This window comes from Acomys minous, assembly GCF_964271855.1.
Source record: "Acomys minous genome assembly, chromosome: 16".
Classification (NCBI taxonomy): domain Eukaryota; kingdom Metazoa; phylum Chordata; class Mammalia; order Rodentia; family Muridae; genus Acomys; species Acomys minous.
Window position 1 is genome coordinate 21,112,604 of NC_140498.1, and position 27,370 is coordinate 21,139,973.

The 27,370-nt window shown below is 44.9% G+C and overlaps 1 protein-coding gene across 1 annotated transcript in view; it reads right to left on the reverse strand.

Moving 5' to 3' along the window:
• Positions 1 to 8,972: 8,972 nt before the first annotated feature.
• Positions 8,973 to 27,370, reverse strand: part of RNF130 (ring finger protein 130) — a 100,573-nt gene continuing 82,175 nt past the window's right edge. The window contains exon 8 of the mRNA XM_084763312.1: positions 8,973 to 9,127. Coding sequence (XP_084619438.1) covers positions 9,018 to 9,127 — 110 coding nt within the window. The 3' untranslated portion in view covers positions 8,973 to 9,017. The remainder of the gene's footprint in view (positions 9,128 to 27,370) is intronic.

The following is a 27,370-nucleotide window of genomic DNA, read 5'->3' on the forward strand; positions in this document are numbered from 1 at the left end:
TTGTGACTCAGTCAGCTTTCAAGGTATGGAGAATGGCTTCCCCTAAGACTTTAAAATACAATGCACTCAGGTTATCCTGACGGTACACAGCAGTCAGTCAGCCAGCCTGGTTGTCCATCATACCCCTACATGTATGTGTGTATGATATCCATGTGTGCGATCATAACTAAACTCATCATCTTGTACATACTAGATTTGTAGTCTATCACAATAATGTGTTCTAATAACAAACTATGAAAGAGGATTTTGGGAGCGTAAATCGATGTCTCTGTGTTCTTTGGAGAATTCTACACTCAAGATTTTGGAAGTAAGCCAGGAATCGTAGTATACACCTTTGCCCCAGGACTCGGGAGGCAGAGGCAGGTGGATCTCTGTAAATTTGAGACCAGCCTGGTCTACATAGCAAGTTCCAGGACAAACAGGGCTGCAGAGAGAGGAGGGAAGGAGGGAGGGAGGGAGGGAGGGAGGGAGGGAGGAGAGAGAGAGAGAGAGAGAGAGAGAGAGAGAGAGAGAGAGAGAGAGAGAATATCTATCTATATCTCAAAAAGAATTTGGAAGTAGGGGGTTGGAGAAATGGCTCAGCAAAAGATGGGAATGCCGCCAGGCATGGTGGCACACACCTTTAATCCCAGCACTCGGGAGGCAGAGGCAGGCAGATCATTGTGAGTTCGAGGCCAGCCTGGTCTTCAAAGTGAGCCCAGGACAGCCAAGGCTACACAGTCGATGGACATTTCAGTCTCCTAGCTGATAATGATTATCCTGACTAATATTATTATGATACTAATGCTATCATCAGCACTGTGTACATCTTTTATGTGTGTTTAAATACATGACATATTTGTGTGCGGATGTGCATGGCCATGCACATATGTGTGCGGAAGCTAGACAAGGGACTGAGTTTCTCCGCCATCACTTTGTTGAGGCAAGCATCTTCCCTTGAATCTGGTATCCGAACTCCAGTCCCTAAGAGCAGCAAATGTTCTTACTGCTGAGCCATCTCTCAGGCGCCTGTGCACAAGTGTGGATGAAAGAGCTTTTAATTCTTTTGGGTATGATGAGAACCAATAAGATAATATTAAGAATTAAGAGGGCTGGAGAGGCGGCTGAGTGGGTAAGAGCACATAATGGCTCACAACCATCTTTACTGGGATCTGATGCCCTCTTCTGGCATGTATACATGTAGATAAACACTCTTATGTAAAATAAATAAAATAGTTAAAAAAAAAAAATTCAAGGCCTGCCTGGTCTACAAAGTGAGTCCAGGACAGCCAAGGCTACACAGAGAAACCCTGTCTCAAAACACCAAAAAAAAAAAAAAAAAAAAAAAAAAAAAAAAAAAAAAAGAAAGAAAGAAAAGAAAAGAAAAAAGAGCCTTACTCTTCTGTGTGTGTGTGTGTGTGTCTGTCTGTCTGTCTCTCTCCCTGACTGTCCTGGAACTCTGTGTGGACCAGGCTGGTCTTGAACTCACAGAGATCCACTTGCCTCTGCTTTCTGAGTACAGGGATTAAAGGTGTACAACACCACACCCAGCCTTGACTTTTTTTTTTTTAACTTAAAAGAATGTTTAGATTTTGCTTATTTTTGTTTTATGTGCATGGTGTTTTGCCTGCATGTGTGTCTGTGCACCATGTGAGTGCCTGGTACCGTCAGAGGCCAGAAGAGGAAGCAGGATGCCCTGTTGGGGGATGGTCTGATGTATTTTGACTGCTTGCTGTCTCTGTGACCCACCTTTTGCTTAATAAAAAGCTATCCCATCTGGGCAGGGCAAAGGACATGGTGGGGCTAGGAGAGAGAGGAATTCTGGGAAGAAGAAAGACTGCCCTGAGGAGAAAGGAGAAAGACCTGAGGAGGAGAAGGCCGCTGTGGGTTAGATGGAGGCTCCATGCTGGCATGCATGGAGATTCAGCCCAAATGAAGAACATTAACAAGTATTTGGGATTATGGATGGGAGGTAGCGTGACAGACGTTACTGGAAGCAGATGGCATGGGACTGAGGCAGAGATCCTATGCCTGCCCACTATGGGAAGTAGTAGGATTAACGTCTGCCCTGCCCCAGGTTAACTAAGACTATTTTAAAATATAACAAGTGTCAGTGTCTTAATTGATTGCTAGCCAGGCAGACTGATCATACTGATAATTTAAAAAACAATAATCCCCTGAAACTGGGAGAGCAGCTGGTGCTTTTCACCACTGAGCTGGCTCCCTGGGCTTGCGAGTCAGGCTTCTGAGCAGCCACCAGATAAAGCAGCTATACTTATGTGCAACTCTTAACACTGTCAGAGTTCAAGTTTGCCTTGGCCCCACACCTGCCTAGCCCTTTCTGGAGAATGTAAAGTGGTTTCATTCTGGCTTGGATTTGCATTTCCTACCATATCCCCTTTAACCAGTTTGTGCTTTTTGTCACCTGCAACCAGTATTCCACGAGACACAAACAGCTTTTTCAATAGAGTTTTATTGAAACGGTTATATTAGCAAACTCCACACATACAGGTGTACACTATGGCATAGAGGTACATGCCTGACAATTTCATTACTGAATTATACTTACATCAACCATGTGGGTAGTTGTGCTGCCCATTTCCAGGGGTTGACAGCTCTGACTGTCAAGAAATCAGCTTACACTGTACTTGGGGTTGTCTGCGTTCTTGCTGGTAACCCCTACAGAGAGTCCCAAGTTAAGCTAACGGGCAGTTTTGCTTCTTGAATACTTGATGTGTGCTCTTTTTGGCACAAACTATCCACTGGTGAAAGAAATTCAAATGCATAGTTTCCCTTTTATCCCTCGAGGCGCCCCACCTTGCCATCTGCCTGAGGCGTATTCTGAGCTTCCTCACCCCAAGTTACCTGTGCTTAGGTTAGAAAAATAGTTTTGTATGCCATTCACTGCAATGTGCATAGTCAGCAGGACCCTGGGGTGAGTGGGGCTCTTTGAAGAACCCAGATAGGAAAGGGGGTGACTTCCGTGTTTCCTATGAGTGTAAAAGACACATGGGGGCCTGGAGTTTGAACTGATTTCTCTCCTTCTAGAAGGGCAGCATATGACTACGAGGCAATGATTTCTCCACCCCACACCCACGACTCCTCCCAGGTTGGACTCTACTGTTTCTGTAAACAACACTGGTCCAGTTTCCTTGGATGAGGTATGGCCACTCAAGAGTCCATCTCACTCCCCATGCTAGGCTGACGATACCAGATTCTACCCCAAGCACCAGACAAGAGAGCTGTCTTCTAGCTGGGTCAGCAAGCCAGCCCGGGCTGCCAGGGAGGGGGCATGTGTCAGTGCGGCCGCCTCTAAAAGGTTTCAGTGTAGAATGAGGCCATATCTGGTGACTGAGGCATAAAAGCGTGGGTGGCGGTTGGCAGGTGCGGCTTGCTTACCTGAAGGGGAAAATATGGCTTGTAATGTCACATTTTACCCAACCCTTTCACTTTTTTTTTTTTTTAGAACAAATATCTTGGTTCGTTGCCTTCCAGTCATTAGAAAGGTCCTTTAATATCATAATGTAAATACATTTAGACTTAGTTGTGGATAAAGGGTAATTCTAAAAGCAGGTTAGACTGACTTCATGTTCTGTTGGGTTAAAACCGTAAAAATGTAGCTCAGTACAATGTTAACTGTCGCCAATGGGTCGAATCAGGGATGGGGTTTGTGGGTGGCCAACATGTCCCTTCCCCTGTGCGCACCTGCCCAGCAAGTGGAGTTGAGGAGACTGGAGGGAAACATCAGCATCAAATGTTCTGGGGACACTGGAAGGCGAGGGAGTGGAGGATCCATGACAGGAGGGGTGTACAATGATTTTGGTAGCTTGGCTTTTCCTCAGGAGGGGAACGAGGGCAGTTTGCTGAGTGGGGACTCCATCTTCAGCTTCCGCCATGGCCAATGCTTCTGAGAAAGATCATTCATTTTAGGCTGTGAGGTGGTGTCTCAGCCTCCTCTCACCTGTCCCAAAGAGTCAATAGGAACAAGCTGGGCGATCCTCGGGCGGAGGCCAAATTACTCTGCCCGCAATGAATCCTCCTGGAAGGTCAATATGTGGGTTGCACAAAGTTCAAAGGTTATTCTGTCCTTTGCCACACCTTTTTTTCTTCCTTCCCCAAGTTATAGTAGAGAAAGCAGGAAAAAAAATTGTCTTAAGCCTAGGAGGACTGCAGGAGGACAATCAAGGGGACGGACAGCCCCCTCCCCCAACAGGCCCATTTTAGGGCCCTCAGAACCATGTTTGTAATGTAGAAATGTCATTCTTTTAGCAGCTGAGGCTGACAGCTCCCTCTGCCTCTGCAGTCACTACAGGCCGGTGGGGTCACAGCTCTGGAAAACACAGGTGACTGCTTTTATCCCAGGCCTGCTGGGGCCCGCCTGGCCTGTCTTCATCAAAGGTCGGTTTTCTGGGATCACCCATAAAGAAGAGGGCAAGCTATGAACCCTGCCAGAGCCCTAAGGGATTCCTTGACTGTAAGGGGGTCTCCTGACCACAGACTTCAGCCCTAATGTGCAGGCTCCAGGAGGCTCATGTGACCTGTGAGTACTGTGATCTGCAGAGGGCCAAGGGGCGAGCCAGTCAGAGGCAAGGAGTCTGCAAGTGCAGCTTACCCCTCTGCTTTGCTTTTCCTGCTGTTTCCAGGGAGCGACCACGGGCCAAGCAGAGTCCTGTGCCACAGATATTGGCATCTCGGTCCTCTCCCGACACCCCTTCTGGTCCTTTCCTGGCCCCACAATACTTCAGCCTGTAAGACATTGCCAGTGTAGCAGTGGTATCAACCACACCCAAGCATCTTAAAACACTCCCCCTTTTTCCAGACAGGTTAACTGCAAGGGTGGTGCTGATGTTTTGGGATGATGCACCTACAGAGGCCAAACAAGGCAAAACTCCTTCTTCTGTATGCACTGCCCTCTCCCATCTGGATCTGGGCGGAAAGGCACGTGTTTCAAGCTGTGTCAGGACGGTCCCCTTAGTCTCACCTCCTCACACTCCCTTAGAGAGGGACCAAGGTTGCGTTTAAGTGCACAGACCTCTCATTCTGAACACTGGAGAGTGAGAGCAGGCAGGTCCACCTTTCTTGAATGGGGAAGTCATGTGCAATCACTTTTATACATTTTATACATTTTTATACGCAGCCTTTTCTGGGTGCTGTACATCCCGAGCAATCTTCCCTAGGCCAGTTTCTCTCTGGCTGACACCATCGCTAGAGTTGAGGGTCCACCTCTGCCAGGGTGAGCATGTGTGCCTAGGGCATCTGCCTCTGCACAAGGTTGGGGAGGGGAAAATGCAGAGCCTGCCAGGGACTGTGATCATGCAGAGATGACATCAGGGCTGGGTTTTATGGGCTCTTCCAGGTCCCACTAATATTCACCCAATCACTGAGATTAGAAATCTGGCTTCTACTTCTGTCTCACAGCCCCCCTTGTTTTCCTATGTGTAGTCAGTTCAGTCTGGGGTCCCTTGGTCCCAGGCCAACCGCTAGCATGCCAGCCCCCTGCAGGGCCCATCTGCACTCTGCCTCTCATATAGCTTGCAGCTCACAGTGTTATTTTCCTAAGCAGACTCAGGAACTTCTGCCCCCAAAGGAGAGATGCCAGCTTTAGCCCAAGGCGCTCGCCTTACCCCTGTTCCTCCTCATGGCCCTTTACCCAGACTCAGCAGGCTACACTGCTGCCCCCTGCACCTATGCCCTGGAAACCGGCTCTTCAAGCCAACATGCCAGTTTTCAGGACAAATATGCTTGACCACTGAGATGCACTCCAGCCCCCTAAGCCTTCATGACTGCTCCACCTTAACTCCAAGTGCACAAGTCAGACACACAGTGAGAACTTCATAAAAAGTCTGTCAACAGGCTAGGCATGGTGGCACATGCCTTTAAAACCAGCACTAGAGAGGCAGAGGTAGGTGGATCTGTGAGTTCTGGTCTACAGAGTGAGTTCTGGAACAGCCAGGGCTACACAGCGGAAACCCTGTCTTGAAAAACCAAAAAAAGAAAAAGACAACACAAAACAAAAGGCTGTCGACAAAATTAACTCTGTGGTCTTGCCTTTCTTTTCTAAATGGCCACGGTTTTAAATTTGGCTATTTCCTTTCTTGACATTTATGAGCCGTGACTTCTTGTCAGGAGGCCTCCTGATGTGAAATCAGTCTTGTTTTCTTGTACAGGATGAGGTCCCCGACAGCAAAGGCTAACAGCAGAAGAACGTGTGGGTTTGATGTCATTTAGTGAGTAGAGCAGTGAAAGCCTGGATGCAAGGGGTAACAAAACCAGGGAGGCTTCTAAGGCCTTAGGATATGGCAATTAGTAACCTGTTGTTTATGCCTTTCGGACCTCATCTTCTGGCATTCGGTGCTGTCATGCATGGGGCAGAGGGGAAGCACAAGCTCGCGCTCATGACGGAGTGGCATGCAGGGATGTGTCTTATAGATGTTCCTCCGAGGGAACGGCAAGAGGAGCCAGGAGATGGAGGCTGATTCAAAAAACCGGGCTTAGTGGGCCTTGGGAGGAGTTTGAAACTGTGCATGGTAGAGCCTGTTTTCCTAAGAGGGGAGCAAAGATGGGGCCATGGATGGACATACTCATTACTTCTGGAGACCCTCCGGAGAATTTACACCTGGATGTCCAGGTCAGTCAGCTCTCCTTTCTCCCTGAAGTAATAGGACCAGAGTGGCCCCTCCTCAAGGAAGCCAAGTATCTCAAAAGCTTAAGCCTTTGCAGGCCATTTTGCAGCGAATGCTGCCTGTGGCTGTGGATCCTAGGGGCATGTGTTCAGTGGCATATGCCAGGAATGGTTCTGCACCCAGCTCCACCTGGGGGCCAGGGTGGCATCATGGGGCATCCCCTCATCATAGCTCTTGCTAGGAAGCAGTTATCCTTTGTTCTCCCAAAGCACATGCCTTCAACAAAGAAGCCAGTGTCCTTCCGGACAAAGACGGGGGCACATTCTGGAGCTGAGGTGAAGATGGCCCCAATTTTCAGGAAAAGGGGGTCAACCTGGCATCTGGAGCTCTATTCTGAGTAAATCCCTTCATAAGAGCTGCCTCCTTGGCTGTTTACAATGGACAGGTGCCCCAGATTTTCCAGGGATTCAAACACACAGTCTCAATAGATTTTAGAGGACTCAATTTAAATCTGCCCCCCCCCAAGTAATTCCAGTCCTTTTTTTAGTAAACTGTCTAGAGTGGAAATTAATGTATGTGCCTCTCAACTAAGACACTTGAGACCTGGAAAAAAAAAAAGATTCACTGGGATCTGAGTTTTGGTTATGAAGAAGCCAAGGCCAAGCTACAGACAACACAGCGATTGCATCTTTCTGGTCTGCACACCAAACAAGTCCCCCTAAGCCTTGACCCTGCAGTCTCCTCTCCTGTTGAAATGCTCTGCTGAGAACCTGTCTTTCAGAATGGTAATAATCTATTGAAACTTTATAAAAAATATTTTTATAGTACAAAGACTATAAAAAAGAAAGACAAAAGCCCTTGGTAAGCAGTAAAGAGCAAAAGCAGTTATGACCTTAGAGGTCAGCCCTGTACCAGCCTCAAAGTACTCAAGCAAAGTGGGGCTCACCCTGCCGCCATATTCTTACAGGCTATCCGCGCTCAGGTTCTCTGAGGGTCTGTTTCAGGCACAGGGGCATCTGAGGGATCTTAGTGACACGAAACGGGATGCAGTGAAAGAGAAGAAGCCACATATGTGATGATGGCATGTGTGTGCCTCAAACTCATGGACCCATAGAACCAATAAAACTGACAGGGTGGGAGCCTCCCCCTCTGCCTGCTGTGTTCACACACACACACACACACACACACACACACACACACACACACACACACCCCTAGACACTGGAGCTGCATTCTCCTAACAAGGGTCTGGATACCTTCACAGCCCTGGTAAGAAGCAGGCTGACCATGGCACAACCTTCTGCAGAAACCAGGTAGTTTGCTGATCCTGGTCCCACACTGCAGGTCACAAGTTTCTCATATGATAGCTTGATGTCATTCCGGGAGTGTGGGAAGAACACACACGTCTCCAGTGTCCACCATGCTCTTACAGCGTCCTCCAGTCCTACAGCCAGTACCCCAGTGTTTCTTCATGTCAGCGTTGAGGCTGGTGGATGGCACTGGATTGGACAATCAAGACGGAAGCTGTCCCCCACTTGGTATTTAATAGTAGGATGTTGGTTTGCACGTCCCAATGAAACATTCAAAACCGTCTAGTGTTGATGACTGTTAACCTTGTCCCCGGTGGCCATTGTGCTGGGCTCCTCCTGGTGCCACCTCCCCATATATACCTCAGACAGCGGAGGCAGATGCCTTCCATGTCTAGTGTCTATGCAAATACTTGTCATCTTACGTCATGGTCGTCACAGATGCTGGAAAGCGACAAAGCAGATGACTGATGCCGTGAGAGCGGACTCTGGCCCCATGCCTATGTCCTTCAAGCTCTGGAGCGACAACAGGTGGTCAGAGTTTCAGAGGGGGAAAGGGCGAGGAAGCTTCTCTTGGAGGACTGCCTGTGGGTAGAGGCCTTTTACCAGGAAATACAGTGAGAAGCAGGGCAAAGTGAAGCAGGCCGAGGAGCCATGACTTGTACTCTGCACTGGTGGGACATTTTATCTGCAGGCTTTCTTGTGCACGTGAGGACCACAAACTGTATTATACAAAACCCCAACGCCATCCTGACATAGAACAGCTTGTGACTATTTGGGGACACGGACACACTTGGCAACAAACGCACCATTAACCCCTGGCCCCACCTCTTCTCTAGTAACAGCAAGGCTCAAGAGGTGCCCGTGCTCAGTGGTAGGCTCTGGGTGGGTGTTCAGTACCATGAGGCTCACCTGGGCAATAACGCTGTCTTCAAACCTCACCTTGGGGGAACTCTGCCGTTCAACCCTGAACTCCAACTTTGCGCCCAGAGGCACTGCCATTCTTCCAAAACGGACGATGACAGAGGAATACAAAATAAGAAAGGCGACCATAAATCAAATCTCAAAAGGAGAGGACCCCCGGGAGCCCATTTTTTTAAAAAAAAAATCAGGTTTTGTTCTCATCGTACATGTCCAAAGAAGGTTCGATTGAGGAGAATTCACTTTCGTACACCAGGCTACGAGGCGACAGGGAGTTCCGGTGAAAGAAGTGGCCACCTGAAGAAGGGACAAGAAAAACAGACTTAGTGTGGCCTTAGCCTGGGTCTGCAGGGCTTTGGAGGGGGGTGCTGACCAGCTTTGAAGCACCCCATTTTCTCCAGGGTTTCCTTTGTTGTGGCCTCCTATCACTAGATTGAAAACAATGTAAGCATTATGTCTCTCAGGGCTGGGGCTGGAATGCAGGGCCTCTGGCATGCTGGACCAGCCCTACCCCATGGTGCTGCCTCTGTACCTTGCAAGCATGACTGACTGACTTTTTTTTTTTTGTCATTGTTTTTTGTTTGTTTGTTTGTTTTATTTTGTTTTTTGGTTTTTTCAGGCAGGGTTTCTCTGTGTAGCCTTGGCTGTCCTGGACTTGCATTGTAGGCCAGGCTGGCCTCGAAAGCACAGTGATCCACCTGCCTCTGCCTCTGGCTTTCATGGGCATTGCACATGTGGTATACATACATATATGCAATCACTCATACACATAAACCAAAAGTAGATGCATGCTTTAAAAGTCCTTCCAAGGGCTGGAGAGATGGCTCAGTGGTTAAGAGTACTGACTGCTCTTCCAGAGGACCTGGGTTCAAGTCCCAGCACCCACATGACAGCTCACAACCATCTGTAACTCCAAGATCTGACACTCTCACACAGACATGCACGCAGGCAAAACACCAGTACACATAAAATAAAAATAAATAAATTGAAAAAACAGATCTTTCAAAATATGTACATTCCTGTTAGGATCCCTGGAACTCGTCACTTCAGAACAAAAGCTGCCTGACACTCTGGAAAAGACAAATCTGAGGACTTCTCAGGGACACAATCATATGAAGAAGCACTCCAGCAGTTGAGAAGACCTGGGAATGCCAGGTAGTGAGCTCCGAGGATCTTACAACACGTATGCTAAAAGCATTTCTTGCCAAGCCTGAGGACTCAGCTTGGATCTCTGGGATCCACATGGTAGAAGCAGAAAACTGCAGTCACGTGCATGAACACACAGGCTAAGTCAAATGTAACAAAGCAAAAAAGTTTTTTTTTCGAGACAGGGTTTCTCTATGTAGCCTTGGCTGTCCTGGACTCACTTTGTAGACCAGGCTGGCCTCGAACTCACATCAATCCACCTGCTTCTGCCTCCCAAATGCTGGGATTAAAGGCGTGCACTACCACGCCTGGCCTGTAATACCGCAAATTTTAAAATGAAAGCTTTGACTTAGGGTTCAACAGGCAGTAGTGCTCTAGAGACTAAGGGCCCTAGTTCCACGAACACAATCTACACACAAAAAAATCTGAGTGTAATCCCAACCCTGGGAAGGCAGAGACAAGAGATCCTGGGCTCCCTGGCCAGCCTGTCTAGCCTAACAATTGACTTTCCAGTCAAAGGAAGGACTCTGCTCGAACAAGGTGGACGGCTACAAGGAACACCACCACTCTGACCTCCTAATACACTCTCCTGCACATCTGCCCACACATGCAAGCACCCCACACAACTGAAAGAGTATTAATATATATTAAAGCTATACCTTTACACGGTTTGGTTAATTACTAATTAAATGTAAGGTTTTGTTTTTTTGTTTCTGTTTTTTTTTTTCTTTTTTCAAGTCAGTGTTTTTGAGTGTATCCATGGCTGTACTGGAAATTGCTGTGTAGACCGGGCTGGACTCCAACTCAGAGATCCACCTTCCTCTGCCTCCCAATCGCTGCGGTTCCCAGCCTGGGTTCCAGCTGGTCTCAGGCAGGACCTCTCCCTACTCCGTACCAGGGACTGGGCTGAGGGCTTAAGTGAAGGCTCTACCCAGGTCACTTCTTGTCTTTGAGACAGGGCCTAATTACGGTTTCCAGGGAGGCCTTGAATTTGTGCTCCCCCTGCCGGAACCTCCTCAGCAGCTGAGAGGACCAGCTGGCACCATATGTTTTAAAGGGAGCAATCTCCGACTTGATTTTTTCAGAGTGTGTAATTTTTAGTGACTCTTGTAGAACTTGTGCTTTAAATAACATACCTTTTTCTCTTAAAAAACAAACAAACAAACAAACAAACAAACTTTTTTTGAGCCACGTCAGGTGGCACATGCCTCTAATCCCAGCACTCAGGAGCCAGAGGCAGGTGGGTCACTGTGAGTTCGAGGCTAGCCTGGTCTACAAAGGGAGTCCAGGACTGCCAAAGCTGCACAGAGAAACCCTGTCTTGAAAAGCCAAAACCAAAGCAAAACAAAAAACCACACAACAACTTATTTTGTGTGGGCGTTTGGGGTGGTGCTTGCATGCCACTCAGCCGGAGTAGAGGTCAGAAGACAGCTTCAAGGAGTGGATTCCACCAAGTGGGTCCTAGGAATTGAAATCCAGGCCATCCAGCTTGGTGGCAGGTGCCTGTACCTCTGAGCCATCTTGCCAGCCCAAAGGTACTGACTTTGAGACTCAGATTCTTTTTCACTCTTAGACTTTATTGAATCCCCACCAAGGAACCTTAGGATTATTTTTTCTATCTCTATCCCCCCCACAAACAGTTATTTTTTGATAGTTTAACACATCCAGTGCTCATACTATTTGACCGTTTGCGCTGCTCAGAACTAAGCCACATTCCTGTTTTGCTGCTGTGACTTTATTAAGGTAAGACGGAAGTCAAGTAAAATGAACATTATTAAAACTTACAACTTGGAGGGCTTCTGTAGGGGGTAGAGATATGGCTCAGTGATTACCTCAATCATGCGGACCACAGTTCAGATTCTAGCACCCACACAATAAGCCAGGCAATTCCATCAGAAGCTGAGAGAAGCCAGTCTGAATCAGCCAACTTGGAGAAGAGTTTGAGCTGGAACAGCTGAGTTAAGCCAGCCAGCCAGAGTCCAGAAAGACAGAAAGAACTAGAAAGGGTGAGCTTATTTAGCACTAAGTCTCAGAGGATGAAAACATTCTAGGCCTAGATAATACTGTACTGAGGCTAGAAGCTTCCAGGACTAGGCCTAGGATAGCAGACAGAGGCAGTAAATCTTGGAGACGACAATTACCACAGCAATTTTTATATCCTTTTAGAGATAAGTGATATCTTTTTGAAATGTTTTTTCTCCCTTATTTTGTTCCTCCCTCCCTTTCTTTTAGACAGTCTCAGGTAGCCCAGGCTGGCTTGGAACTTGCTGTGTAGCTGAGGTAGCCTGAACTCTGCTTACATCTATCAAATGCTGGGATGACAGGCACCACCACACCCAGCTCTCTCCTCTTAGTTTTGTTTGTTTGTTTTCTGCTTTTTTTTTTTTCCAAGACAGGGTTTCTCTGTGTAGCCTTGGCTGTCCTGGACTCACTTTGTAGACCACACCGGCCTCAAACTCACAGCGATCCACCTGCCTCTGCCTCCCAAGTGCTGGGATTAAAGGCGTGTGCCACCACACCCAGCTTTTCTCCTCTTAGTTTTTAAGAGTCTTAGTTTTTTTTTTTTTTTTTTTAAATTTATGTGCATTGGTGTGAGGTTGTCAGATCTTGGAGTTACAGACCGTTGTGAGCTGCTATTTGGTTGTTGGGAATCGAACTCAGGTCCTTTGGAAGAGCAGGCAGTGTCCTTAACCCCTGAGCCATCTCTCCAGCCCGAGTCTGTCTTAGTTTTTAAGATTCTGTTTTCATTTTATGCGTATGAGTGTTTTGCCTGCAGGTATGTATGTGTATCATGTACGTGCCTGGTACCCATGGAGGTCAAAGGCCCCAGATCCTCTGGAATCACAGTTACAGATGGCTCTGAGTTGCCATGTGGGTGCCATGAACCAAACCAAACCTATGTCCTCTGCAGGAGCAGCACGTGCTTTGAGCTGCTGGGTCATCTTTCTAGTCCCTCTCCTTGCAGCTTTAATTTGCCCTTTGCAAATGTCAGGCATCTTTTCATGCTTGTGTCAGCAACTCTATTTCTTTTGGTGGGTAAATGCTGGGTCTGGAACACAGGGTACTGTGTACACTAGACCAGGGCTCCACCATGGAACCACTCCTCAGATCATCTTCTTTGTTACAGGGTCTCACTATATAGCCTTTGCTGTCCTGGACTCACTTTGTAGACCAGGCTGGCCTCAAAACTCACAGAGATCCACCTGCCTCTGTCTCTTGAGTGCTGGGATTAAAGGCATGCACCACTATGTCCGGTCCAGTTTTTTTTTTTTTTTTAGTGTGAGTCCGAGGCCAACCTGGTCTACAAAGTGAATTCAAGCCAACCAAGGCTACACAGAGAAACCCTGCCTCGAAAAACCAGGAAAAAAAAAAGTATTTTCAAAACATTTTGATGAAGAGCTTGGATCTTGATTGTGTTTTGTTTTAATAGTTCAAAAAACAAAAGCAGATGGCTCATGCCTTTAAAGAACCCTAGCACTTGACAGGCATGGTAGCACCTGACTTTAATCCCAATACTCAGGAGGCAGAGGCAGGTGGATCTCTGTGAGTTCAAGGCCAGCCTGGTCTACAAAGCGAGTCCAGGACAGCCAGAACCACACAGAAAAACCTTGTCTCAAAAAACCAAAACAAAACAAATTTTGTATTTTAAAAACCAGGATAAATTCAAAGATGCTTGCTGTTTGTACAAAGTAGCCCTCTGAGAGTCAAGTTTGTTGAGATCTGCTTTAACTTTTTACATAACTACAGCCCCTCTGTGGAGACTCACTTTAGTTTTTAGCATAACTGTAGGTCCTTTTCTAATTCCTGCTTTTGTCATTAGTATAGCTGAAGGCATTTTATCTTTAGTCTCTATTTTGACCATAATGTGAATCTGAGTTCAAATGCCCAGGCTCTGCCTGCCTGACACAAGAATAGCCTTTTGCTTTTAATTCAATACTTGCTGCTTAGAATGAAACAGTGGATGATAAGTGCATGCCCTGCTTGAGTTACAGATAAACCTATGTTCTGTTAGCGTTAAGCTGCAGCACCCCTGGAAAGCTGGAAAGTCCCCAAAAGCTCCCCTACCTTAAATCCCAGCCAATCAGCTTAAAATGCTTTGTCTAGCTACCTAGATACAATGTACCTGGAGGAGAACTGATTCATTCCGCTTGGTTATGGCATTTTCCTTTAAAAACTCACTCTGAGACAGGGCAGTGGTGGCACATGCCTTCAATCCCAGCACTCGGGAGGCAGAGGCAGGAGAATCGCTGTGAGTTCGAGGCCAGCCTGGTCTACAAAGCTAGTCCAGGAACAGCCAAGGCTACACAGAGAAACTCTGTCTCAAAACAAAAACAAAAACAAAAACAAAAACAAAAAACCAAACTCACTCTGAGAACAGCTTAGCTTCACAATCTTGGTTCCTGAATCCAGACTGTGTCCCTGACTGGTCAGACTTTGCCAAGCATTCAATAAACTTCCATCTATCTGCATCTGGTGTCTGAGTGGTCAGTGTGCAGTGAACCTCAAAATTGTCCCAGATAAAAATGAATTACTTGTTTTCTGACAACTGAGGCTTGGTTTCCAGTTCAACATGAGTACTCTAACAGTACTAAGTAATATACCAAGGTTTTGTTTTGTTTTTCCTAAGACAGGGTTTCTCTGTGTAGCCTTGGCTGTCCTGGACTCTGTAGAGCAGGCTTGCCTCTGCCTCTCACGTGCTGGGTTTAAAGGCATGCGCCACCACGGCCGGCAGTATACCATGTATTTAAGTGGTAAATATAAATGTTTCTGTTCTGCAGAAGGAGCTAAAGATATCAGAACTGAAATTTCTAGTAGGGTTAGGTGACACCATTTGACCTGCCCCCTCCCTGGCTGGTCAAAGGAGGGATCAGTGGTAGATCACATGCTTATTATGCTGAGGCCTTGAGTTCAATCCGTAGCCCCTAATAAGGGTAGAAACTAAGAATGTCCACACTTAGCTCACTGACCTGTATCTGTAACTGGCTTCCTTTAGAACACACCCATGCACACTAGCACTTCTCAGAGAGAGAGAGAGAGAGAGAGAGAGAGAGAGAGAGAGAGAGAGAGAGAGAGAGAGAGGCATGAGGCTGCTTTTGCCAAGGAAGTAACGAGTATTCTTGACTCTTTTCTTGATTTTGTTGCTGTCATTACGGACACATGATATTATTAAGGAATGTGCAAACCTTAGGAATTCCCACAAAGATGGAACATGCCAGACATCAAGAAACAGAATAACAGAATGGCTGGGCGTGGTGGCATATGCTTCAGGACAGCCAAGGCTACACAGAAAAACCTTGTCTCTAAAACAAAAAACAAAAAACGAAAGAAAGAAAGAAAGAAAGGAAGGAAGGAAGGAAGAAAGAAAGAGAATGCTATCAGCACCCTGCAATCCTTCTAGTGACCCTCCATCACGATTCCTTCTCCATTTTCCTTGAGGAAAACCATGTCCAGACTCTTTCTTGAACCTGGGACCTTCCCACCACAGCCCTGAGTGCTGAGGTTAAAGGGTTACCCTACTAGGCCTAGAAGTCTTTATTCTGAGTGAGTCTTTAGGGAAGAATATATTTTTCAGAAATCATTTCCCAACATAGTGTATTCTGATTGGCTTTGTAGACCAGGCTGGCCTTGAACTCACGGTGATCCACCTCCTGAGTACTGGGATTAAAGGCATGTGCCACTATGCCCAGATTACTTGATACTCTTGTAAGCAGTATCTTTTTGAAATTTTCATTTTTAATTGCTTATTTTTGGTATATTATTTTTAAAAGACAGGATTTTGCTGACTGGGGACAGTGCTGCTGAGTCAGACGGCCTTCCTTCCTTCCTCAGCCTGCTCATGGCACTGGGCCTGGCTTAGTACTGAAGTGTAACTGCCTTGGCTAAATTTGCTTATTCATTTTGAGTTGGTTTGTAGGCTTCATGGGATTTTTCTCCTTAAGTTGTCTGTGGATGGTGATAATTTAGTTCTTTTTATTTATTAATATTTTAATATATATTTACATATACACATGTTATTATACATATATAAAATAAACTACATAGAGCAAGAAGAACCAAGAAACAATTAGGAATTATATTAATGTTACACTCATAGTGATTTGGCTATTTGTATTTGGCAATCTTAAAACATTTTCCAGCCAGGTGTTGGTGGTGCACGCCTTTAATCCCAGCACTTGGGAGGCAGAAGCAGGCGGATTGCTGTGAGTTCAAGGCCAGCCTGGCCTACAGAATGAGTTCTAGGACAGCCAAGGATACACAAAGAAACCCTCTCTCGAAAAAAACAAAAACAAAACAAAACAAAACAAACCCCCCCACCCTCCAAAAAGAAAGAAAACATTTTTCTATCTTGGTGAGTCTAAAATTCTGAATGTAAATCAATATCTATCATATTTTATCTCTATCAACTTAAAACACCTATCTAGACCTAAAAATATTTTAGCCTCTAAACAACTAAGCTTAATTGTGAAACTAACCTATTTGGTCTTCAACCCCATCAGAGACTTGAGAAGGAATAAAATTAATTACCTGAGTAAACTGGAAGTGCAGGTTAGCAGCTTCCAAGTTGAAAAAAGTGACAGAGACAGTTTGCTGTCTGAATAGTCACCCAAAACTCTCTATAACATTGGAGCATCATCTTCAGCCTTCTGGTCAAGATATCTGACATACATATTTGTGAGGCAGAAACTATAGAGGACTGGCTTACCCTGTCTTGGGAGAGTTTGGCTGTCAACTCTGCCTGCATCCAAGCTTGCCTATTTTTAGGCAGAATTCTGTCAGTGGTCAAAATGAGGACTTTTTGCCCAGTGGCTGGTTTGCCACATTTGAAGCCATCTCCATAAGGAGGTTCTTTGATGTTCATCATCTTCTTTGAGATAGGTTTTTTTGTTTTTTTGTTTGTTTATTTTGTTTTCCAGACAGGGTATCTCTGTGCAGTCTTGACTTTCCTGGACTCACTTTGCAGGCCAGACTGGCCTCGAACTCACAGAGATCTACCTGCCTCTGCCTCCCAAGTGCTGGGATTAAAGGCATGCGCCACCACACCCGGCTGAGTTAACCTGTCTTATTGTCAAAGAATCCTTAAAACAATAAAAATATCTTTAAATGCCATATTCTGTAGGACTCTGAGGTTTTTGAAGACCTCATCTATTTTACCTTATCTGTCTATAGAATCTTACTTATCTGTTACACCTAGGATGTATATTCTTGTGATATAAATAGACTAGTAATTGACATGACCATGATTTGATTAACTGACAATTAACTTGTCTAACTTACTTATCCTGAACAGCCTGCAATAGCACTTTCAAGGTATTGGAGGTAAACCTTGTATTCAGTTCTTCTTATTTTTTCTTACATCTTTCATTTCTTTTTCTTGCCTTACTGTAATGGCTAACACTGCCAACGGGGTGGTAGGAGACTCACAGCTGGTACCCTTACTCACAGCCTGATGGAGCATGATTTCAGCATGATGCTTGTGGTCATTTTTAAATGAGATCTGGCACTTGTGACAAACGTTGTATTAGTAAATGGCCATGTGCTGCCTAAGTAAGCTTAGAGAAAAGCTGGCTCTGGAGGCGGGGTTGCCACATGCCCCGCCCCCTTGTCTAGAACAGAAGCCCCTTCCTTCTGAGAAAGGGAAAGGAGAGCAACAAGACAGCCTAAGAGTGAGGACACTATGTCATCGGGAACAGGAGAATACATGGTTAGGGTTAGTACAAGCAGTGTCCCTGAACAGGCTAGGGGGCTGGTGGGTAAGGACTCCCAGGCTTCTGCATAAAGCATTAGACTTGTTACTGTTTGTCCCATAATGCGAGAGTGCCAGAGGTGGGAAGAGCTGACTGAAAGTCTGACGTAGAAGAGGAAGCTTTGCCTGGGACCCTCACTACTGGTCAGACACTCCAGTGGACTATTTGGTGCGCAGGCTTTTCTAGTCGGCTCTGCCGGATGACAGAAGTGTCTGCTCTAACATTCTACCATGCTTCTTTCCCTACTACCTACTGTATATTCAAAAATTCATTTGCAATGGAAATCACGTTTTTGTGGGTCATTCTTTCTTTCTATGAAACAGCTTGGAATTTTAGCTAATGTTTTTCTCCTATAACTATTAAGATAAAACCATGGCCTTCCACTTTGTTTTCCCCCTGTCAATTAGTACAAACATACTCATTTTCAAAGAAACAAAACCAAAGATGGCCAGGTATGTGGTACATGGTTGTAAATCCCAGCACTTGGAAGACCGAGACAGGGCTGCCACACATTCAAAGCCAATCTGAGATAACAGCAAAAACCTGTCTCAAACACAAACAGGCAGACATAGACATACATGTAGACACAGACACACATACAGGCAACATACACAAATATACACACACCAACAAACTTAGGTTTTCCTTCTCACACATTATCAAGATTCTTTCCTCTAATATTTTGTTTAAAACACCTGCATGTTGGGAGCTGGGATGGCTGTTCTGGAGGTCCTAGATTCAATTCCCAGCACCCACATGCAGGCAGCTCCCAGCCACCTAGAACTCAAGTCCAAGGACATCCAATGCCTTTTTCTGTCCTGTTGGGTACCGGACTTGCAGGCAAAACACACACACACAGACAAAAAAAAAAAAACAAAAAACAAAAAAAAAACCACACCAAACCGAAACCCCTCACATCTATATTTGCAAAATAACCTGTTTTTCCAACTATAAGATTCCATCTTATACCCATCAGAATTGCTAAGATCAAAAACTCAAGTGACACGACATGCTGGCAAGGATGTGGAGAAAGAGGAACACTCCTTCATTGCTGGTAGGAATGTAAACTTGTACAACCACTTTGGAAATCTATTTGGCGCTTTCTCAGAAAACTAGGAATAGGGCTTCCTCAAGACCCAGCTATTCCACTCCTTGGAATATACTCAGAAGATGCTCCACCACACAACAAGGACATATGCTCAAACATGTTCACAGCAGCCTTATTCATAATAGCAGAATCTAGAAACAGCCTAAATGTCCCTCAGGAGATGAATAGATAAAAAAACTGTGGTACATTTACACCATGGAATACTACTCAGCTATTAAAAACAAGGAAATCCTGAAATTTGTGGACAAATGGATGGAAACAGAAATGATCATAGTGAGATAACCCAGAAGCAGAGAGACTCACATGGTATATACTCACTTACAATTGGACACTAGCCCAAAAGGCATGTCATGTCCCATGAAAGTCTTCACTTACCAGGAGATTGGAATAGATATGAGGACATCCTATTGGGACTCTAGGTAAGAGAAATATAGGAGAATGGGGAAATAGAAGGACCCAGAAGGTCCTAGAAACCTATAAGAAGAACATCATGACGGGTGGATCTAGGCCCAGGGGTGTCTCCTCAAACTACTGCACCAACCAAGGACAATACATGCAGTAAACATTGAACCCCTACTCAGATCTAGCCAATGGACAGCACATTCTCCACAGTTATGTGGTGAGTGAGGACTGACTCAGACATGAACTCTGGTGCCCCATATGTGACCACTTCCCCTTCGTGGGGAGGCCTGGTGGCACTAAGAGAAAGAATAAGCAGGCTACCAAGATGAGACTTGATAGCCTATGACCATATAGTGGGGAAGGAGGTCCCCCTTGGTCTTAGACCTAGGGGAGGGAAATAGGGTGAAAGCAGGAGGGAGGGAGGAAACAAGTGATGGGATAACAACTGAGTTGCCTAAGGCCATTGGAAGACACAGATATTTACATTACAATTCACAACACTGGCACTACTATGGTTATGAAGTAGCAATGAAAATAACACGAAAAACTATTAGAGAGTCCCAGCATTGGGAAGGTTGAGAACCACTGCTCTAGACCTTAGGATTTTCTTTGAGGAATGATTTTAACTTATGAGTCCAATGTATTACTTAGATGTTTATGAATGTAATTTCCTATTTCTCATCATACTAATTTTGATATTTGTATGGAAAGGCATTTATCAATACTCAATCTTCAGAATTTATTGACACAATTTCAATACTTTTATTATTACTTTTAAAGATTTTCATCTTATATAAATGTGTTTGGGTCTGTGTGAGTGTATGCCACATTGAGTGCAGGTGCCCAAAGACGCCAGAGAGGGTGTCTGATCCCCTGGCGCTGGAGTTACAGGCAGCTGTCAGGCCCCTGACATAGGTGCTGGGAACTGAACTTAGGTCCTCTGGATGAACAGAAGTGCTGTTAGCTGCTGCTCCAGCCCCCACAGCTACTTTTTAAAAATTGTGACAAAAAAGTACTAATAGAATTTGCTGTCTTCACCATTTAAGAACATGTCAGTGTGCCAGGCGTGGTGGTGCACACCTTTAATACCGGCACTCGGGAGGCAGAGGCAGGCGGATCTCTGAGTTCGAGGCCAGCCTGGTCTACAAAGTGAGTCTAGGATAGCCAGGGCTACACAGAAAAACCCTGTCTCGAAAAACCAACCCCCCCCCAAGAAGTTATTGTATCTTGAGCACCTTTACATATATAGTTTTATTGTGAAGGGGGTCTCCAGCATTTTTTGGTCTGCAAACCTGAAACTCTACATCCATCAAACAGCTCTCCGTGTTCCCTCCCTTGCCGCTCCTCTCCTCTCCGTTTCTGTGCAGTTTTTGTTGTGCGTACTCTGTAATGATGTTTTCATTCCCAAAATTGGGTATCACTGCCTCCTTGATCAGGAAATGACATTAATTTCATTATCTTTTTATTTATTTGTTTATTTTTCAAGACAGCATTTCTCTGTGTAGCCTTGGCTGTCCTGGACTCGCTTTGTGGACCAGGCTGGTCTTGAACTCACAGAAATCTGCCTGCCTCTGCCTCCCAAGTGCTGGGATTAAAGGCGTGCGCCACCACGCCTGCCTTTCATTATCTTGTTAAAGTAATGTCTTTGTGCTTGATTTGTTTCAATTGCACATTTGCTGGCCATTCATTCAGCTATAGTCTACAGTTCACTGAGTCAGCTTGCTGTCTTTGAGAGAAATGCCTAGAATATTGGCTTTTAGCCTTTCTAGACTCATGGTCACAGATTTCTAACATAAATAGATGCACCATACAAGTTTTAAGACTTTATTAGTATTTTAATCATCACTTAAAATTACACACTATTATCTATTTTTCCTGAATTTCCATTAGTACTTATTTGCATTATGTGTAAAGATTTTTTGTTTTCGTGAGGTCTCAACTATGTATCCAGGTTCCTCCTACCTCAGCTTTCCAAGTGCTGGCTGCCTGCCCTACCTTGCCCAACTCAGCCTAAGCATAATTGTTTATACATTAGAATGACCTAGTAATAATAACTTCGGAGACAATCAAAATTTAAAATTGCAATTCAATGGCTTTTCAGAGTCTTTAGATGAAACAGATTGAAGGTTGCTTTCATATTTTTAGATGAAATTTAAAAAACACTGCCAAGAAAGGCAGACAGTCTTGTGCTCAGTGGTATAAATAAACCCACTGAATAACTCAAAGATTTGACAGAATTAACAATTAGTTTGGAAAGGCTGGGGAGTGTAGTCGGTTGATAAAGAGTGTTGATCTAGCATGCGTGGAGCTCTGGGTTTGAGCACCACTACTGGGAGAAAGGAGACAGGAAATTAAGGTCAAGCTCATCCTTGTCTACTTATCAAATTAGACCTGGACTACCCAAGGCTCTGTCTCAAAACAACACAAACAGCCTTCAAGACTTTCACTATGGAAACCTGTATCCTAAAATTTAACAGTGGTTTACAAATCTATTGTCTTGGATCTTCTTTTAAAAACTAAATAAATAATGCTCAAGATCTGCTCTGACTTGGGAGGCAGAGGCAGGCGGATTGATGTAAGTTCAAGGCCAGCCTGGTCTACAAAGTGAGTCCAGGACAGCCAAGGCTACACAGAGAAACCCTGTCTCAGAAAAACAAAACAATAACAACAAAAACAACAAAATCTGCTCTGCTCCTCCCTTTAAAAGGCTACTGGGGTACTGGTATCTGGCTCTGGGAAGGTGTTCCTGCTTGCTACCAGGCTTTATTTCCTTCCGTTTTCTCAGTGCCCTGACTTCAGGCCCTGCTTCCAAGTCTGGTGAAGGTACATGATCATAAGCGAAATTTCTCCCCAGGTGGTGGTGGTGCACACATCTTTAATCCCAGCACTTGGAAGACAGAGGCAGGCAGATCTCTATGAGTTCAAGGCCAGCCTGGTCTACAGAGCAAGTTACAGGATGGCCAGGGCTGCACACAGAAACCCGTTTTATCGCTGTGTCTTAGGTTTAATGGTTACTGCCTGGGTGGAAAGCAGCTCGGCTAGAGTTTCCGTAGAAAGCTTTCCTCACAGAGAGCAGTGGAGGTGAGAGTGACCCTTTCCAAGAGTCTTCAGCGTTGTTGATGCATTCTCCCCAACAGAGAGATCTCTTGTTCTTTCATGGTGAGGAGCACAGCTCAGCCTACCCAGGGTTCACCTGGTGAACTGGAAGGAAAAGCAGTGGCCTCAGGCAATGAAAGAACGAGGACGAACTGTGAGGCCTTGGTGGCCCCGGGCCTTTCTTAGCTGAATACACTTGACAAGGCTTTTCTCTTTTCAATACTAGGCAAGACTCTGCAGGATCAGCTCATCTTTTTATAAAGGAAATGCAGACTCTGCTGAGCCAGGCACCTCCATTAACACAACCTTTCCAATCTTCCAAGCCCTATATGCTGCTACAGTAACTTTTTACTCAGTGAGGAGACCGAGGCTGGAAGAAGCTCAGTGACTGAGGCAGGGGTCAGGCCGGGACTCATGCTTGTCTGCTGTATATTCTAATGTGCAGACAAACCAACACAAAGTAGACACTGGTTTGCAGGTCAGTGTTTGCTCTGGCGTAGGTAAAGCACACAGGACAGACAGTGCAGATTGCTTACTTTGCCCAAGCTTATACCTGCCTGGACAGGAACCTAATGCCACAGCTTCTGTTGCTTGTCCCTATTTCCAAATGGGGAGAAGATTCCAGACCAAAGCTGAGTTGAGACAGTTATACCCAATAGTAATCAGAGTGAGTGAGTAGACAACCACAGGTTTGGTTTTTGGGTTGTTTGTTGCTAGTAAAGCCAATTCTTAAATTATGAATAAGGAATTTAGTATAGTATAACCAAACAATTAGAAAGGAAAAACATTAAGGACATTTTGGGATCTCTTCTCTGCTATTTAAAAAGTCTAAAGCTAGAACTTTGTTGGCCAAAGGGAAACAAGACTTGCCTTTCCAGGCTTAGTGGCTGTAGCTACCTTACATATATGAGTGCTGTCTTCACACACAGCAGAAGGAATCAGATCTCATTATAGATGGTTGTGAGCCACCAAGTGGGTGCTGGGAATTGAACTCAGGACCTCTGGAAGAGCAGTCAGAACTTTTAACTGCTGAGCCATCTCTCCAGCTGTCACAAAGTATTAAAAACTTTTTTTTTTTTGTTAAAAAACCTAAAGCAAAAACAACTCATTACAGAATATTCCCCAAGGATTTAGACCTGAAATATCTGTTCCAGCCTAAATATTGTCACATTCCTTTCTTTTTTCTGTGTGTGTGTGTGTGTTTGAGACAGGGTTTCTCTCTGTGTAACAGCTCTGGCTGTCCTGGAACTCACTCTGGCCTTGAACTCACAGAGATCCGCCTACCTCTGCCTCCCAAGTACTGGGATTAAAGGCATGTGCCACCACCTCCTGGTCAATATTGTTACATTCTAAGTTTTAAAATACTAAACAAAAAATTACTCAGCTTTATATATTAGCTCTACATATCATGTCTATTAAAAAATAAACAACTTCTTTTTGATGCTAATTCTATATTGGGCTGAACGGAGCAAAGACACATTTTAATTTGCAACACACACACACACACACACACACACACACACACACACACACACAGATCATGATTAGAACATGAAAACTTAGTGCCAATTAAATGTCAAAGCTACAAAATACTAATTATTTTTATTTTCTTTTAGTGACAGGATTTTGGTGTAGCCTTGGCTGTTCTGGACTTGCTTTGCAGACCAGGCTGGCTTCAAACTCACATTGATCCACCTGCCTCTGCCTCCTGAGTGCTGAGATTAAAGGCATGTGCCACCATGCCTGGCAAAATACTAAATTCTTATCTCAGTTACTGACGACCTACATTTCCAGTCTCAACGAATTAAATTTACTCCTTTTCATATTTTAGTTCTTGCCAAAATTATGCACCTGGCTTGCACAATACTTATTTTTAAAGAAATAGTATGTGATGCTAAAGATTTAGAATATATCAAGACAGAGGAAGTACATTAAACTAGCAAATCACAAATGAGAATAAGAAGGGCAGAATTACTTTGATTTCCACAGAAATAAAATTAGGTGGCAGGGCTGGGTGTGGTGGCGCATACCTTTAATCCCAGCACTTGGAGGCAGAGGCAGGTAGATCTCTGTGAGTTTGAGGCCAGCCTGGTTTACAAAGTGAGGCCGGGACAGCCGAGGACTACAAGAGAAACCCTGTCTCGAGACACCCTCCTATCCCACCAAAAAGGTGGCAGGGACTATAACTACAAGTTCACAAAAAAATATTGCCAGGAGGAGGAAAGCGACTGTACTGAGAAAGATGCCCACTCCATAAATTCCTCTGTCAGAGAAGGTCAGCTGGCGGCCGTGCCACCGAGAAGGCCCTTCGGTCAGTGAGGTTCAGTGTGTGGGAATATAATGAGCAAACTGTGTGGCTTAAACATTTCTCCAATTCCATATGCACAAAGCATGCCGAGCAAAACCTAACAGGATCAAAGGGAGAAGCAGAGATTTTAGCAACAGTGGTTGAGAGCCCAGCACCCACCTTCTAGAACAGACACAACAGACAGAAGAGAGGAGAACTGAACACATTAACCAGCCAGACCCAGCAGACACCCACGGGGACTGTGCCTAGCAACAGCAGAAGGTGTGTCCTCTCCGGTGCACACTAGGCATCTGTGACAGATGAGGTGTGTGTGTGTGTGCTATTAAAGCAGCTTTGGTACATTAAACAGGGTAAAGTCACAAAAGCCCTCATCTTCTCCAACCAACTAACAGAGCTGGAAGAATTTTAAATCAAATTGGAAATTTGTAAGTGTGGGGAAATCTACTAATACGTAGGGTTTAAACAACATTAACTGCTAAATAATCAGTGTGTCGCCAAGAAATCACCGGGGAAAGTACAGATTAGTGGACAGAAATAAATATGGTTAGATGAAATAGGACTTGGAGCAACAGTTTTGGCTACAAGCCCCTATTATTTAAAAAGCAGCCAAGCATTCATAATCCCGCCTACTCAGGACACTAACCAAAGGGCCACTGAGCTCATGAGTTCCAGGCCAGCCTGGCACATAAATACCACTCTGCAAAGACCATGTATCAGTCTACAATCCAGTTCCAGGGTAATCAGAGCCATGGTGAGAGGATGAGGAAGGTAAGTGGGTGAGCAAGTGAGCACTAGCAAGTACAGGAGCATACAACTAGTTTTGAGGACACTAGTTCAACTTGAAACTTTCTAGGAAGAATTGCCTGGTCCACATGGGTTCCCAACATCTAAGAGCTACCATTGACCATTACACTCTTCCAAAATACAGAGGACAGAACATCGGTGAGACCAGCACTGCAATGGTACTAAAGCAGAAGTAAGAAAATGTTAGACCAGTATCTCTTTTACAACTGCAGAAATCATTAGCAAAATCCTAGCAAACTGGATCCAGCAACGTAGAAACGACCCATACTAGGAGGGAGATTATCCTAGGAATGCGAGGTTGGTTCAGTATATGGAAAAACAGTGTCATGGTTGGGATTTGTAGTGGCTGCTGACAGCACTTGGGAGGATTGTCAGTCTGAGGTCATTCAGAACTGCACAGCCAAATCCTGTCTCAAAAGAAAAAAAGTCAGTATCATATACTATGTTGATATGGGACAAAATGCCACAAGATCATTGCAATGGGCACAGAAAAAGGTTGACACAATCTAAAAGTCCTATAGTAAAAATATCCCCTACCCCACAAATATATTACTTTCTCAACTTGATAGAGGGTAAATATGAAAACCCTACAGCTGACTAACTTCATACTCGATGCTGACAAACTGAAACCTCCCTTCCACAACCAACACTCTAACAAAACATGAAAGTCTATTCACATCTTTATATTCAACCATCTGTTAGTGAGAGTTCTACCTAAGGAAGAACAAGCAAGAAAATAAAATAGACTGTAAAAGGGGGGTAAAAGACCCCTCTATTCAAATGGCATGGTCTTGTACACAGAAAATCCCAAGGAAGACCAGAAAAAAAAAAGAGTTAAGTTGAGCAAGTTTGCAAAAATAACATACAAAACCAAATCACATTTCTATTGGAATGAAGTGTTGCTACATGATACAGCACAGATGAACCTTGAACACACAGAGAACCAGGATATGAAAGGCTACATATTATAAGGCTATACTTATAGGAAGTGCTCAGAATGGGTACACAGAGAAACAGGCAGTGCACTTATAGTTAGTTCCCTGGGATGGCATGGGTGGAAAGGTTCCCTGGGGTGGCACATTAGTGGGTGTGAGAGTGAGTTCACCCAGAAGCAGAAAGAATCAAATGGTATATACTCACTTATATTGAGACAACAGCCCAAGGGGTATGTCCCATGAAAGTCTTCACTTACCAGCAAAGTGGGTCAGAGGGGAGGACATCCTATTTGGACTTTAGGTAAGAGAAGCATGGGAGAATGGGGAAATAGAAGGATCCAGAGGGTCCTAGAAACCTACAAGAAGAACATTATGACGGACAGATCTGGGCGCAGGGGTCCTGCTCAAACTAGGGCACCAGCCAAGGATAATACGTGCAGTAAACTTCGAACCCCGAACCAGATCTAACCAATGGACAGGACAGTCTCCTCCATTGAATGGAGAGCGGGGACTGACTTTCACACGAACTCTGGTGCCCCATTTTTGACCACGTCCCCTGGATGGGAAGGCCTGGTGGCACTCAGAGGAAGGATAGCAGGCTACCAAGAAGAGACTTGATACCCTATGAGCATATACAGGGGAAGAGGTCCCCCTCAGTCACAGACATAGGGGAGGGGAGTAGGGGGAAAGCGGGAGAGAGGGAGGAATGGGAGGATACAAGGGATGGGATAACAATTGAGATGTAATATGAATAAATTAATAAAGTATTTTTAAAAATGGCTCTCGGCTAACTCTTTAGAGTTCACTTTTTAAAAATGAGTAATATACACACTAAGTAAAAGGAATACATTGGTTTGGAAGTCCTTACAACTCATTCCTTCATCCCACAAATAAATTTATTGAGCACTTACTACATGCAAAGCACACTCCCAGGTGGGAGACACAATGGGAGCAGCATGGTGTATTCTGGAAGTGGAGCTAAGTCCTGGTGAAGGC